The following is a 14,440-nucleotide window of genomic DNA, read 5'->3' on the forward strand; positions in this document are numbered from 1 at the left end:
CTGCCTCCTCTCCTCCAAGCTGCTGGAGATGGTGAGGAATGAATAAGCCCAACACAAACCAACAAACATTCAGCAAAACCCACAAGGTAGGGCTTTTGCTTTCTTTCTTTCTTTTTTTTTATTGAGCCATTCCAGGTCATTTCTTATCCACTCTTGCAGACAAACAGGCAGGCAAAGCTCACTCAGTCTCCCTTCCAGATGGAATTTTCCAGCTCCATCCCTTTCTTCAAACCCCCAGTGACTAAATAGTCTGTTTTCCAACCCTTCATACTTCGACCATGAACTCTTCTATTTGCAGGCAGCCCCCACGCTTCCACTCCTGGGGACCATCAGCTGGAGTTTGCTCTCTGTGGGGTTGGGTTTTTTGTTGGGTTGGTTTGGGTTTTGGGCTTGTTTTCTTTCTTTTGGTTAGGGAAGACAGATGAAAATAAACCAGCAATGTTCCTGTTGTTTTGGTATTTTTAAACCATTTGATGACCTAAAAGAGCTGGAAAAGGAGAAAGTGATGTATCCTGTCCTCAGCCATTCCAAGAGAAAAAAGCCTTTTGGGCAGGAGGGGAAGCTCACGGAGCTACTGTTGAGATGAGAAGTGAGGAGGAGTGAAGAAGGAGCACCACCCAGTGAAGAAAGAGGCTTGGGAATATTAAAGAACCCAAAGCCCATCGTCTCCTCTTAAACATGACATGGACATTGTCCATGCATCAATGGCCTCTGCACTCTCGTTTTGTTAACCCCCCCTCAGTTTTCTTTCTCTGAAGGAGTTTTGACACAAATGAATAGAACAGAATAGAAAGGAAAAGGAAAAGGAAAAGGAAAAGGAAAAGGAAAAGGAAAAGGAAAAGGAAAAGGAAAAGGAAAAGGAAAAGGAAAAGGAAAAGGAAAAGGAAAAGGAAAAGGAAAAGGGTAGAATAGAATAGAATAGAATAGAATAGAATAGAATAGAATAGACCAGATCAGACCAGACCAGACCAGACCAGACCAGGTTGGAAAGGACCTGTGAGATCATCAAGTCCAACCTATCACCCAACACCATCTAATCAACTAACCCATGGCACCAAGCACCCCATCCAGTCTCTTCCTAAACACCTCCAGGGATGGTGACTCCACCACCTCCCTGGGCAGCACATTCCAATGGCCAATCTCTCTTGCTGTGAAGAATTTCTTCCTAACATCCAGCCTAAACCTTCCCTGGCACAGCTTGAGACTGTGTCCTCTTGTTCTGGTGCTGCTTGCCTGGGAGAAGAGACCAACCCCCACCTGGCTGCAACCTCCCTTCAGGGAGTTGTAGAGAGCAAGAAAGTCTCCCCTGAGCCTCCTCTTCTCCACGTTATGCAACCAGAGCACTGAGTTGACAAATCCACTCCTCCAGCTCTGAACTGCTTCAGCCACTCAAGTTTCAGTGAAATATAGGACTAGGAAAAACTTCCAAGTGAATTTGGCCTTGAGTAAGCTGATTTAGTGAAGGCTGTCCTAGATTCTATGAATCTATGAGCTTTTGGGGGACAATTGATTCATGCAGTTATTTGGTGATGAGAAAGGTTTGGTTTCTTGGTTCAGAAAGAGAGATGCACCACGCCTTAGTTCTATAGGAGGAACACTCTATAAACCAGTGATTGGAACAGGCTGCCCAGGGAGGTGGTGGAGTCACCATCCCTGGAGGTGTTCAAGAAACATGTGGCCATGGCTCTTAGGGATGTGGTTTAATGACCATGGTGGTCTTAGGTTGATGGTCGGACTCAGTGATCTTAAAGGTCTTTTCCAACACAAAAAACATCTATGATTCCATGACTTGAAGGAGAAATGGTGCAGCCTTAGGAGGAGCTGAGCAGGTACCTGTGGAGTCTACAGGGCTGTCTCTTTCATTTCACTGCCATTCAGCTATAAATAAGCAGTTTGGTTTAAATGGTTGTACTTGGAGGTGGGCCACAATGTTAAGCTCCTGCAGATGTTTCACTCTGAAATAGCTCAGACAGTGGCTTTCTAGGCATGCTGCAACAAGCCCCTGGTTTGGGGCGGTCTCTAGAGGAGGAAGAGATGGGTTTCTGGAGGAAGATGGGTTGGCCAGGTGACTGCTTGACTCACAGAAGTAGTTTCCAGTGTGCCAAAGCTCGGTCCTGGCCAATGCGTTGTGCTGGGGGGTTGGGAGCCTGCAGCATAGAGCTTGGGTTTGGGAATCACCAAGGTTGGAAAAGACTTCTAAGATCATCAAGTTCAACCATCACCTGAACCCCGCCATGTCCCAGAGTGCCATGTCCACATGTGTTTTCCACACCCCCAGGGATGGTGACTCCACCACCTCCCTGGGCAGCCTGTTCCAATGCCTGGCCATTGAGAAGGGCCTAGAGACACAACTTAAGAGGGCTGGTTGGACATCTGAGAAGGGGGAAGAGAAAGACCAGAAAATGCTGTACAGAGGTGTAAAGGGAAAGGCTTTGAGAAGATTTAGACCAAGGTATGGAAAAGAAGGAGGCTGAAGGAGCTTCCCATGGAAGGAGGAGGTTTTGGAGACAGCTGCAGACCTGCTTTGCTCATACCTGCCTACAGCACTCCCTGTCCTGGGACCTCTTCTTTGTTGCTTCCCCTCCTCTATTCCCTGAAATATCTAACATTGAATCTTCTCCAGTTACTGTCTTATGGGCAGCAGCACTCAACATGTCATGGTCTGCACCAAGACCTGGAGGAACCAGGGTCTGTGTGGAAGCACTCAGAGGTGTTTTCTGCTCCAAGCATGCCCAAGCCTTAGTTGTCCCTGGGGCAAAACCTCTCATCACTGTTGTCACTGTCCTCTTTGTGCAGTCACTGCCTCTGGCACTTTGTAGGGACCTGTTTCTCCACATCACTGTAGAAAACTGATAAGGTGACAGATATGCTCCCTGCCCACCAAGACCTTCCTCTGCAGGTCTGCAGGCTGGGACCAATGCAAAGTAGCTCTTTGGGCAGAGAAGGTACAGCTGATGTAGGGCAGTGTGGGAGCAGAGAAACCCACAGGATGTCCCTTCCTACTCTAACTGTGTCACTGTACAGACAGCAATGAGGATGGAGACCTTGCCATGCTGAGGAAGCACCCTGGGGAGCTGCCAGACCTCTCACAGAGCTGATGGGACAGCTTGGGGTGATCCTTCCCTCAAACAAATACCTCATACATCAAGAGCAAAGCCAAAGCCACCCCCTCACTCGCCCAGCCACCTCCCTTTTCCTGCCTGCCCCTGATACTCTTCATCCTGGGATTGGCAGGGATGATTTGTGAGGTCCTTCCTTCACCCTGGCTCTTCTCCCCTCAGTGTGACCTCTGAGCCATGCCCACCTGGCCAGCTTGCAGGCTCTGAACACCTTTTCCTTTAAATAAGGCCAGGCTGGATGGAGCTTTGAGCAACCTGGTCTAGTGGGAGGTGTCCCTGCCCATGGCAGAGGGGTTGGAACTAGATGATCTTTAAGGTCTCTTCCAGCCCAAACCATTCTGTGATTCTACACTCACCAGCTTGCTGACAACAGCTTCCTTTCACCCCCTCCAGAGAAGGTCTTTCCCTCTGAACCCCCTTCCCATGCTGGGCTTTGAAGGAATCCCCACAAGCATCTGCTTTGCCTTGATGTCTGCTGCCTGCCCTTCACCTTGACCAATATAAATGGGACTAGGCTGGTGCATGGACATTGCTTCCCCAGGAGGTTGGAGCAAGGCTCAGCATGCCCTGGGACACCGGTCTGAATACCAACATGGGACATTTTCAGACATCCCTGGTGGTGCTTTGCAATTAGTTTTCCACCTTATAAATGAGAGCAAATGTATATAGAGCTCTGAGGAAATCCTGCACATGTCAAGAGGAACAAATGAAGAGCACAGAGAGCAGCTCTTCTGGGACGAGCACCCAGCAAGATGCACACCACCAGAAGAAGAACCCTCAGAGCCTTGCCTCTCCTTGGCAGAAAAGCAGCTCCAAGTTGCCTGAGATACATTTTGATGTTCACAGTGCCTAAGTTATTTATCAATTAGTAGAATTATTTTAGGGTTCAGAATTAATACCAAGCCTAATTATACAATCATTAAGGTTGGAAAAGACCTCTGAGATTATCAAGTCCAATCTTCAGCCCACCATGGCCACTAAGCTATATCCCAAAGTGCAATGTCCACACACTTCTTGAACACCTCCAGGGCTGGGGACTCCAGCACCTCCCTGAGCAGCTTGCTCCAGTGCCTGACCACACTACAAACAAAGAAAATTCTCTTAATATCCAACCTAATATTTAGCAGAGAGCTCAGGCTGGGTCTAGAAGCCAGGTGAGTCCCACCATGCTGTTTCTCTACACAAAATAATAGGCAGCATGTGAAGTGTCCCCAGGTTTCATGGCTGGACAAAGCAAACAGCCACAGCATTCCCCCAAACCCAAGCACTCCTTTGGGAATGTCCCAGTGTCTCCTGGAATCTCTCTGTAGCTTCACCTCTTCACTAACACTTCCCTGACCCGGCAGCAGCACAGAGCAGAGCGTTGAGAAGAAGGAGAGCCAAGGATAGATCCAGCCCAGGGACAACACACTGAGTGGGTTCCAGAAAAGCATCAAAGCAAAGCCACCAGTGCCACATTCTCCCTCTGCAGCCTGGATTTACCTGGTTTGGTGACACTTCAGCTCAATGGGAGGATGCTCTTGTCCCTCTCATTTCCTGGTGAGGACCGGTTTTATAGTCCTCCTCTGGAGGAGGAGCCTGGGGCTGGTTGCTTCACACATTGGCACCTGGAGCATTTTGGAGACAGGAATTTCCTTGAACTTTGTCAGTTATTGTCCTGAATTATTATGATTTCAACCCCCCCCCTCCCCTTATTTCCTGAAACCAGGGGGGGTTTCTCCTCTGTTCAGCAGAGCAACAACCACCCCTCCTCATCTATTCCCCCCACCCTCTCCATCCCCAGGGGCTGATGTCATCACACCGAAAAATTCAGTTGCACCAAAAACACACAAAACAAAAAAGCAAATTGCCTTTCAGGAGCATATATAAACCCTGCCACCAAAGCACCTTGCAGACACCACCTCTCCTCTCCCATCCCTCCAACCGAGCCACGCAACGCTGGGGACAAAGATCTGGGAGCAGCTACCAGCATGGTCTACTTAACCTTGCAGGTAACTACCATTGCATGGACCAAACCTACCCACCTCTGAGCTTTCCTTTCCCACTTTAAGGAGATAAAACCATTTTTTTCCCATGTGGTTCCTCACTTTCCTTTCCCACTTTAAGGAGAGAAAGTCCTTTTCCAGGTGGTTCCTCGCTTTCCTTTCCCACTTTAAGGAGAGAAAGTCCTGTTCCAGGTGGTTCCTCACTTTTCTTTCCCACTTTAAGGAGAGAAAATCCTGTTCCAGGTGGTTCCTCACTTTTCTTTCCCACTTTAAGGAGGGAAAGTCCTATTGCAGGTGGTTCCTCACTTTCTTTTTCCACTTTAAGGAGAGAAAGTAATTTTCTGGGTTGTTCCTCAACTGGTCCCAATTATCACAACGTGAGAGGAGGACTTGTCCCAATACAAACAAGATCAGATGTTTTCCCCCACACTTTTCTCACTGACCTGCTCCTTCCATGCCTGTGCCTTTTCTGCATCCCCAACAGATGTCTTGCATGTTCCCACGGCAGGGGGGGTGGTGTTGTTGGGATCTTCTGTGCTGTTGGGATCTTCTGGATGGTTCTTTTCCCCTAGTATCCCTTCTGAGCTGGTCCTGCTCGCAGCTGTGGGAGGATTTCATGGTCTGAGGAGGCTGTGCTGCCTGTCCTACTGTACTGCTCGATTTCCCTGGCTGTTCTTGGCACTTCTGCTGGACTTGGCTCTGGAAAATATGATTTCTGTTGGTTTTTTTCCCCCCTCCTTTAAATCTGTAGCTTAATCCTCTCATTTGATCTGCGAGGTGCCACCTTAGAGGCACAACCAGTAAAACAGCTCTGAAACAGCTCAGGCAGCTCTGGTGACCAATGTTCTCTCTTTTTTTTGCCCCCCCCCCCCCTTCTCTCTCTCTCTCCTCCAGAAATCCCAGACGGTCTTGGCAACCTCCCGGCACCTTCACAAAACTGCTGCTCACGGTTCGTATCCCTCTGCAGAACAGCAACCCCTGGCTTCTCCTAGAGACCATCCCAAAATAATCCATCTCCCTGCTAAAAAAACAGCCCCACCAACAAAAAAAAAACCCACACAAACCCAACCCAAACAAACAAACCAACCCCACCAAACAAGTTCTGGGCTTAGGGCAGTGAGAAAAACTGCCCAGATTGCTGGAGGAGAAGCATGCTTTGGGGGATGGGGACTCGCGGTGGTGCTTGCCCTCAGCTGCTAAAACAAACAAGGAGAGAAGTACCAGGTGGGGGAGATGTTGATGGTTAAGGCAGTGCTAAACCCAAACCTCCACCTGCTTTAGAACCAGGCTTTCCAAACTCTTCCTCTCTGACCATAAATATAAGGTATTGAAACTGTAGCTATCAACAGACTGCTCAGATCCTCAAATTGTTCTGTTGTTTGTTCTGTAAAGGTCCCTTCCAACCCAAAACATCCTATGATTCCATGATCCTATGACTCTACAGTTCTGTAATTCCATGAATCTATGGTTTTATGGCTCCACAAGTCTGTAATTCCATGATTCTGTGGTTCCATGATTCTGTGAGTCTCTGACCTTCTGGTTCTCTCATACATCTGATCCCCCCTATTAGCACTGCTCAAAGTGACTCTCAATGTCCTGGGTGAAGGAAAGACTCACAGTATCCTAAGTGAAGGAAGGGCTCTCAGTGTTCTGAGTGAAGGAAGGGCTCTCAGTGTTTGGGTGAAGGAAGGGCTCTCAGTGTCTGGGTGAAGGAAGGGCTCTCAGTGTCTGGGTGAAGGAAGGGCTCTCAGTGTTCTAAGTGAAGGAAGGGCTCTCAGTGTTTGGGTGAAGGAAGGGCTCTCAGTGCCTGGGTGAAGGAAGGGCTCTCAGTGTTTGGGTGAAGGAAGGGCTCTCAGTGTTCTGAGTGAAGGAAGGGCTCTCAGTGTTCTGAGTGAAGGAAGGGCTCTCAGTGTCTGGGTGAAGGAAGGGCTCTCAGTGTCTGGGTGAAGGAAGGGCTCTCAGTGTCTGGGTGAAGGAAGGGCTCTCAATGTCTGGGTGAAGGAAGGGCTCTCAGTGTCTGGGTGAAGGAAGGGCTCTCAGTGTCTGGGTGAAGGAAGGGCTCTCAGTGTTCTGGGTGAAGGAAGGGCTCTCAGTGTCTGGGTGAAGGAAGGGCTCTCAGTGTTCTGAGTGAAGGAAGGGCTCTCAGTGTTTGGGTGAAGGAAGGGCTCTCAGTGTCTGGGTGAAGGAAGGGCTCTCAGTGTTCTAAGTGAAGGAAGGGCTCTCAGTGTTTGGGTGAAGGAAGGGCTCTCAGTGTTCTGAGTGAAGGAAGGGCTCTCAGTGTTCTGAGTGAAGGAAGGGCTCTCAGTGTCTGGGTGAAGGAAGGGCTCTCAGTGTCTGGGTGAAGGAAGGGCTCTCAATGTCTGGGTGAAGGAAGGGCTCTCAATGTCTGGGTGAAGGAAGGGCTCTCAGTGTCTGGGTGAAGGAAGGGCTCTCAGTGTCTGGGTGAAGGAAGGGCTCTCAGTGTTCTGGGTGAAGGAAGGGCTCTCAGTGTCTGGGTGAAGGAAGGGCTCTCAGTGTTCTGGGTGAAGGAAGGGCTCTCAGTATCTGGGTGAAGGAAGGGCTCTCAGTGTCTGGGTGAAGGAAGGGCTCTCAGTGTTCTAAGTGAAGGAAGGGCTCTCAGTGTTTGGGTGAAGGAAGGGCTCTCAGTGTCTGGGTGAAGGAAGGGCTCTCAGTGTTCTAAGTGAAGGAAGGGCTCTCAGTGTTTGGGTGAAGGAAGGGCTCTCAATGTCTGGGTGAAGGAAGGGCTCTCAATGTCTGGGTGGAGGAAGGGCTCTCAGTGTTCTGGGTGAAGGAAGGGCTCTCAGTGTCTGGGTGAAGGAAGGGCTCTCAGTGTCTGGGTGAAGGAAGGGCTCTCAATGTCTGGGTGAAGGAAGGGCTCTCAATGTCTGGGTGGAGGAAGGGCTCTCAGTGTTCTGGGTGAAGGAAGGACTCTCAGTCTTCTGAGTGCAGCTTCTCTGAGCTGATTTTCCTCCAGCCTCTCCAATCCATTTTGGCTTCACTGTTTCCTTCTCCTCGAGGGGCTCGGTGCCTTCCTTTGTGAAGAAGCTCTCAAGGAGGACACTGATTTGCAGCAGCAGGGGGTTTCTGCTGGGCTGTGGGGGTTCCTATAGAGATGTATTTCATGGAGCTGCTGCAAGGGGTGGATTTTCTCCCCGTGAGTCACGGTGGTGATGACATTCTCAGCTGTGTTTACAAGTGGTTTTTAGACTCCTGGGCTCTAGGTGAGTCCAAATCCACTGGAGAGCAAACTGTGAGTCAGTTGGCATGACATTTAGAGTGAATCTGAGCAAGGGGAATGAGGGAAGGGTCATTATTTTCATTATTAGTTAATTGCCTTCTTTTCTGGTGTGAAAACACTAAGTGTCATCTGTACCTGCTGATCTGGAGGAGCTTTCCTGTAAGATGTTGAAACAAAGGGCTTTTGTTTTCTTGCTTCCCTCATCCTGGGTTATTCAGCTGCTGAGTTTCATAGAATCAGAGAATTGTTTGGGTTGGAAAAGACCATTAAGATAATTGAGTCCAGACATCAACCTGACACCTGCACAGCCCTTAAACCATGTCCCAAAGTGCCATGGCCACACGTTTCTGCAACACCTCCAGGGATGGTGACTCCACCACCTCCCTGGGCAGCCTGTTCCAGTGCCTGACCACTCTTGCAGGAAAGAAATTGTTCCTAATCTCCAACCTAACCGTCCCCTGGAGCAATTTCAGGCCATTTCCTCTCTTTCTGTCACCTCATAGCTACCTGATCCTGCTCCCTTTGTCTATCTTTGCCCTTGCATAAATTCAGTGAGACCAGGTAGTGAAGACCTGAGAGCCATCAGCACATGGCCCATGTGTCTTTAGCCTCTTCCCTCTCTCTTGATGCTGCAGTGGTGGCCAGGAGCGTGCCAGAGGAGACTGTGACCAGCAGCTTTGCCTCCTTCATCCATGCAGTTCGACCTGAGCACTTGTCCAAAACTGTTTGTCACAGAAGCAAGAGGATGATCCTGGACAGCATTGGGGTTGGCCTTGTGGGCAGCACCACACCTGTCTTTGATATCGCTCTGCAGTACTGCCGGGTAGGAACAGCCTCCCTCACCTTGTGGTGATGGCTCCACCCCGAGGCCACTGCCACCACCATCACCACAGCCACCACAACCACCACTGCCATCACCACCTCCATAACCATCACCCACCCCCCTCACCACCACCACCACAGCCACCACCATCTCTACGCCCACCGCCACCCCTACCACCCTGACCACCACCACGGCTTTATCTGGTACCACACACTCACTGCTTCTCCCAAGGTCCTCACCTGACTGTCCCCCTCCCTTTGACAGGAGCTCTACTCTCCAGTTGCTGTCAGCTCAGTCTATGGCAAGCCCGGTGTGAAGCTGTCCCCAACGCTGGCTGCCTTCACCAATGGAGTTGCGGTAAGGCAAGGCTCCTCCAGGAGCAGCTCTGCTCTGAGGTGCCTTCAGAGACACCAGTTAGTACTATAGGAAGCAGATGGGTGAGTGGTAGGGGAAATGGAGGGGCAGGGGGGGAAAGAAATCCTTTTAGAGGGACCAAACAGCCCCCATGGGGACCATGAGGCAACTTGGGGGATGCTCATAGTCAGTCACAGAATCACAGAATGATAGGGGTTGGAAGGGATCTCTGAAGATCATTGAGTCCAGCCCCCCTGCCAGAGTGCCCTACCACTCTTTCAGCAGAGAAATTGTCCCTCATATTCAATCTGTTGCAGACAACACTTATCAGAAAGGACCCTAAGCTCCCTCAGCTTCCAGCCCCTCCCACCAGCATGTTCTTATCTCCATTTCTTTGACAGACTCACTCCATGGACTTTGATGATACCTGGCACCCTGCTACTCACCCCTCAGGAGCTGTGCTGCCAGCTCTTCTGGCAGCTTCCCAGATGTTACCTCCAGGCACCAAACCCAACGGCATGGATTTCCTGCTGGCATTCAATGTGGGCCTGGAAGTTCAGGGAAGGCTCATGCATTTCTCCACCGAGGCTCATGACATCCCAAGAAGGTAAACCTCTTTTTCTTCACCCAGCAGAAAGAGGCTTGGTGAGGCTCTTGTGGCCTCTTCAAGGTGTCAACCACTCAGGATTAGGGCAGAGCCCTATCGAGAGCCACATGCCAGTTCTAGCAGAGCTGGTGGGGAACCACACATTCATTTGGTGGCCTCCAGTGGTCCTGCTTCAGAAAGAACCACGAAGAGGACTACCACTGAGTCTACAGTGTCATCATCATGGGCAGGGGCTGTTGTGACAGGACAAGGGGTGATGGTTTGAACTAAGAGAGGGAGACTGGAGAGAAGGGAGAAATATTTGACATTGAGGGTGATGAGAGCCTGGACCAGGCTGCCCAGAGAGCTGGGAGATGCCCCATGCCTGGCACCACTGCAGGTCAGGTTGGTTGTGGCTCTGAGCAACCTGCTCTAGTTGCAGATGTCCCTGCTGGCTTCAGGGGTGTGGACCTGAGCTCACTCTCTGTCTCCTGTGGGGGTCACAAGTAGACACTTGGGTTTTGATGGCTACATTTCGAGTCAGGTGAATTCCACCTGCACCAGGGCCATGAGGACTCGCCAGTGGCTGGCTCAGCTTCCCATTCCCATAGGGCAGGTCTGGTAGGTGAGGGCCATGGGTGCTGCCACGGTGAGGTTCTCGAGATGCTCATACCTGCCATTTCCCCTTCAGGTTCCACCCTCCCTCAGTGGTGGGCACCGTGGGCAGTGCTGCGGCCACGGCCAAGCTGCTGTCCCTCAGCAGGGCGCAGTGCACCCACGCTCTGGGCATCGCCGCCTCGCTCGCGGGGGCACCCATGGCCAACGCCGCCACCCAGGCCAAGCCGCTGCACATCGGCAACGCCACCCGCCTGGGCTTCGAGGCGGCTCTGCTGGCTGCCCGGGGGATGGAGGCCAGCCCCTTGATCCTGGACGACATCCCCGGCTGCTCCGGATTCAGCGTCTTCTACGGCGTCTACCAGCCCAAGCCGCTCTCCGCACCCAGCGAGCGCCACGAGTTCCTCCTGGAGAAGCAGGACGTCGCTTTCAAGAGGTTCCCGGCCCACCTGGGCATGCACTGGGTGGTGGACGCCGCCCTGTCGGTCCGGAACCTCTTCATCAACTACGCAGGGTCCTTCTCCCCCTCCCTGATCCGCACCATCGTGCTGAAGATCCCGGTGTCCAAGTACATCAACCGCCCCTTCCCCAGCTCGGAGCACCAGGCCAGACACTCCTTCCAGTTCAACGCCTGTGCCGCCCTGCTGGACGGCGAGGTGGGCCTCGGCTCCTTCGCGGAGACCAGCATCCAGCGGCGGGAGCTGAGGGAGCTGCTGGACAAAGTGGTGGTGGAGCACCCCGAAGACAACGCGGCCAACTTCGACAAGATGTACGGGGAGGTGGCGCTGCTCCTGCACAGCGGAGACGTCCTGACGGGCAAGTGCGACACTTTCTACGGCCACTGGAGGAAGCCTCTGAGCAAAGAGTCGCTCCTGAAGAAGTTCCGGTCCAACGCCTCTCACGTGCTCCCGGAGGAGCAGATCGAAACCATCATCGCCACGGTGGACAACCTGGAGAGCCTGTCAGACAGCTCCCAGCTGGCCTGCAGCCTGTGATGGAGCGGCAGGCGGGGCTTTGACGAGAGACTCATCCCGGCCAACCTCTGATTCCTTTCTTCATTGGTGCTTTTACTCTTGGTTTCCAACGACAGGAAAGTTCCCACCCCATGAAGTCAAAGTAGATGCTTCGATAGCAGCGGAGCCCAAGGGGCAGGAGATGTGTCTGGAGCAGTAATGAGCATGCAGATGAAATTTCTACTCGTGGGGGCTGCTGAGTAGCTGAAGAACCACCACAAATACCCCCCAAAAAAAAACCCCACCAAAACCCCATGGGAATCTCTGAGGATCCTGAGGGATCATCTGGAAGCTGGTTCCCCAGAAGGAATAGTCTCTAGATGGTTTTGGAAGGTGCATTCAAAGGGTTTTTTCCCTATGCAGAGCCACCAGACCTGGGGAGGAAAGGAAGTTGGGCTGCCTAGCGTGTGCTTTTCTCAGCACTCTTCTGGGCACTCCTCAGATGGTTGGTCAGTCATGCTGGCCAGACGGACAACCCATCAGAGACTGCAGACTGCTCTGCCTGCAAAACTCTCAGGCAGAGAGGGAAGGTTTTTCCTCTTCCAGCAAATCCTCCCAGCTCCCCAGCCCTTGGGAAGTGTTTGCCACCTTTCTGCTGGTACAAGGAGTCTTGAAACCTTTTGTCTCTTCTGAATGAAAGGCAATAGGCAGGCAAAGAGCCCACCTTCACTCCTACACCCACATCCCATGCCTCCCTTGAGGTGATCCCTGTCAGTGCTAGGGCTGGGCCACATCTCTCCTGGCTTTGCCCAGGCATTTCCTCAGACCTGGTTCACCAGAGGGGGTCTCTGTAGTTGGTGTACAATGGGCACCTCTGGATGGTGACTTGGGCACATGCATGCTGTGAGTGACATTATAAGAGGAGGGACAGCTGACTGAGGCTCAGCTCTTAGCTCATCTAGGCTGAAATTGGTGCCTGTGCTCCACCAAAAGGCTTCCTCACTCCATGTCCTTTCTGAGCAGTGAGATGGAGAAGCATAAGAACATTCCCCTGGACATTAACCAAACACTGTGATTGCTGACTCAAAAGACTTGCTTCCATGATGATCATGGTGTAGGAATGGAACCTGTTGCTGAAGGGAGGGTGGGATGAGACAGGCAAGAGAGAACATGGGCTGGTTCCTCTTCAGCTTGCTGGTAGTGGTCTATGCAGAGAACTTCCCAGCCAGAGCCAAAGTGTTTGTCCACTCTCCTACTGTCCATCATGTCCACACTGAATCTTTCTGAATAAAGAACTGAAGGAAATTCACTTTCTGCATTAAGGTCTCATGCTGTGTGCTGTAGACCATCAGGTTTTCACTTTGATTCAGAAGTTGCACAATAAGGGCTGTTTCAAGAGGTGGGAGCCCAGCAGAGGCTGGACACTACCAGCTAGAAGGCTGGCCTGTGGCCACTGAATTCTCCAGAGCCACATATTTACCCCAAGCACTTCAGGCTCTTGCTGGTCCTGATGAGAACAGCAGCTGTTACCCAGCAAAGCCTGAGGTTGAACATGAGCACTCAACAGAGAGAACTTACCTTCTGCTTCACAGAAACTCAGAATGCCAGCATGGTGAGGGTTGGAAGGGGCCACTGGAGATCATGCAGTCCATGCCCTGCTCAAGCAGGGGCAGCCACAGCAGCTTGCCCAGGATCACAATGGTCAGCTGGGTTTGGAAGCTCTCCAAAGAAGGAGACTCCACAACCCCTCTGGGCAGCCTGCTGCAGGGCTCCAGCACCCTCACAACAAAGTTTCTCCTCTTGTTCAGATGGAACTCCTTGCAGGTTCCACTTTGTGCCCACTGCCCCTTGTCCTGTCCCTGGGCAGGACACTGGGAAGAGCCTGGCCCCATCCTCTTGCCCCCCGCAGATCCTTTATCTCTTGCTATGCTCAGATCCCCTCTGGGGCTGCTCTTCTCCAGGCTCAACAGCCCCAGGGCTCTCAGCCTTTCCTCCTCACAGAGATGCTCCAGGCCCCTCAGCATCTTTGTAGCCTGCACTGGACTCTCTCCAGTAGCTTCTTGTCTCCCTTGACCTGGGAAGCCCAGAACCATGTCTCCCCATAGCTAAACCTCTCATATGAAACAAAGCTGCTGTGGAGGGGCTCACAGGCAATGAAGTTTCTCCTCATGTTCAGACACAACCTTCTGGGTCCCAGTTTATGCCCATTGTACCTTGTCCTCTCACTGGGCAGCAGGAGCTGCAGACATACCTCAGCTGTGTTTCAGTCATGGTATTTCCTCTAAAAACTCAGGGCCCTGGAAACACCTCCAGCATCCCAGCCCAGGGAAATGTCTCACTCCTTATTTCCAGTCTCAAACAGCAGATGTGTCACATCCGTAGGGAGCTAGGAGGCTCAAACCCCTGGCAAGGGAAGTGAAGCCTTACAAGAGCCAAGGGAATCAATGGCCTGTGTGAGAGTCGAGACCAGCCCGTGTGACACCAAGGGTGTTCAGTGATTAATATGGCATCACCAGAGCCCCTGACTTCTCCTCTCTGGGTGAATAAGAAAAGAGTCACTGTCCTTCGTGCTGCTGCTCTTCCAAGGTAAATGACACTGAAAATGGAGAAAAGGAAATGTTTCTCCCCAAACACATTCATGGTAGGAACTCAATAAATGTAAGGACACTTCCAGTGCAGAGCCAGGCTCGGTCTGTGTTAGTAATCAACCAGGAACTGCAATCCCACACCAGAGGTTCATGGAATCAGAAGCTCACAGTGTTGTTTT

At 51.6% G+C, this 14,440-nt stretch overlaps 1 protein-coding gene across 1 annotated transcript; it reads left to right on the plus strand.

The window, feature by feature from the left end:
• Positions 1–5,089: 5,089 nt before the first annotated feature.
• On the plus strand, positions 5,090–11,715 carry LOC137448073 (cis-aconitate decarboxylase-like). Its single transcript, XM_068152237.1, has 6 exons — positions 5,090–5,110; positions 5,999–6,053; positions 8,978–9,165; positions 9,430–9,522; positions 9,921–10,126; positions 10,797–11,715. Exons 1-6 carry the CDS (start codon positions 5,090–5,092, stop codon positions 11,713–11,715), a joined length of 1,482 nt encoding a protein of 493 aa, XP_068008338.1.
• The last annotated feature ends 2,725 nt before the right edge of the window (positions 11,716–14,440 follow it).

The sequence above is a fragment of the Melanerpes formicivorus genome, unplaced genomic scaffold (genome assembly GCF_026170545.1).
Source record: "Melanerpes formicivorus ecotype bairdi unplaced genomic scaffold, bMelFor1.0.p_v2 SCAF_22, whole genome shotgun sequence".
NCBI classification, from domain to species: Eukaryota; Metazoa; Chordata; class Aves; order Piciformes; family Picidae; genus Melanerpes; species Melanerpes formicivorus.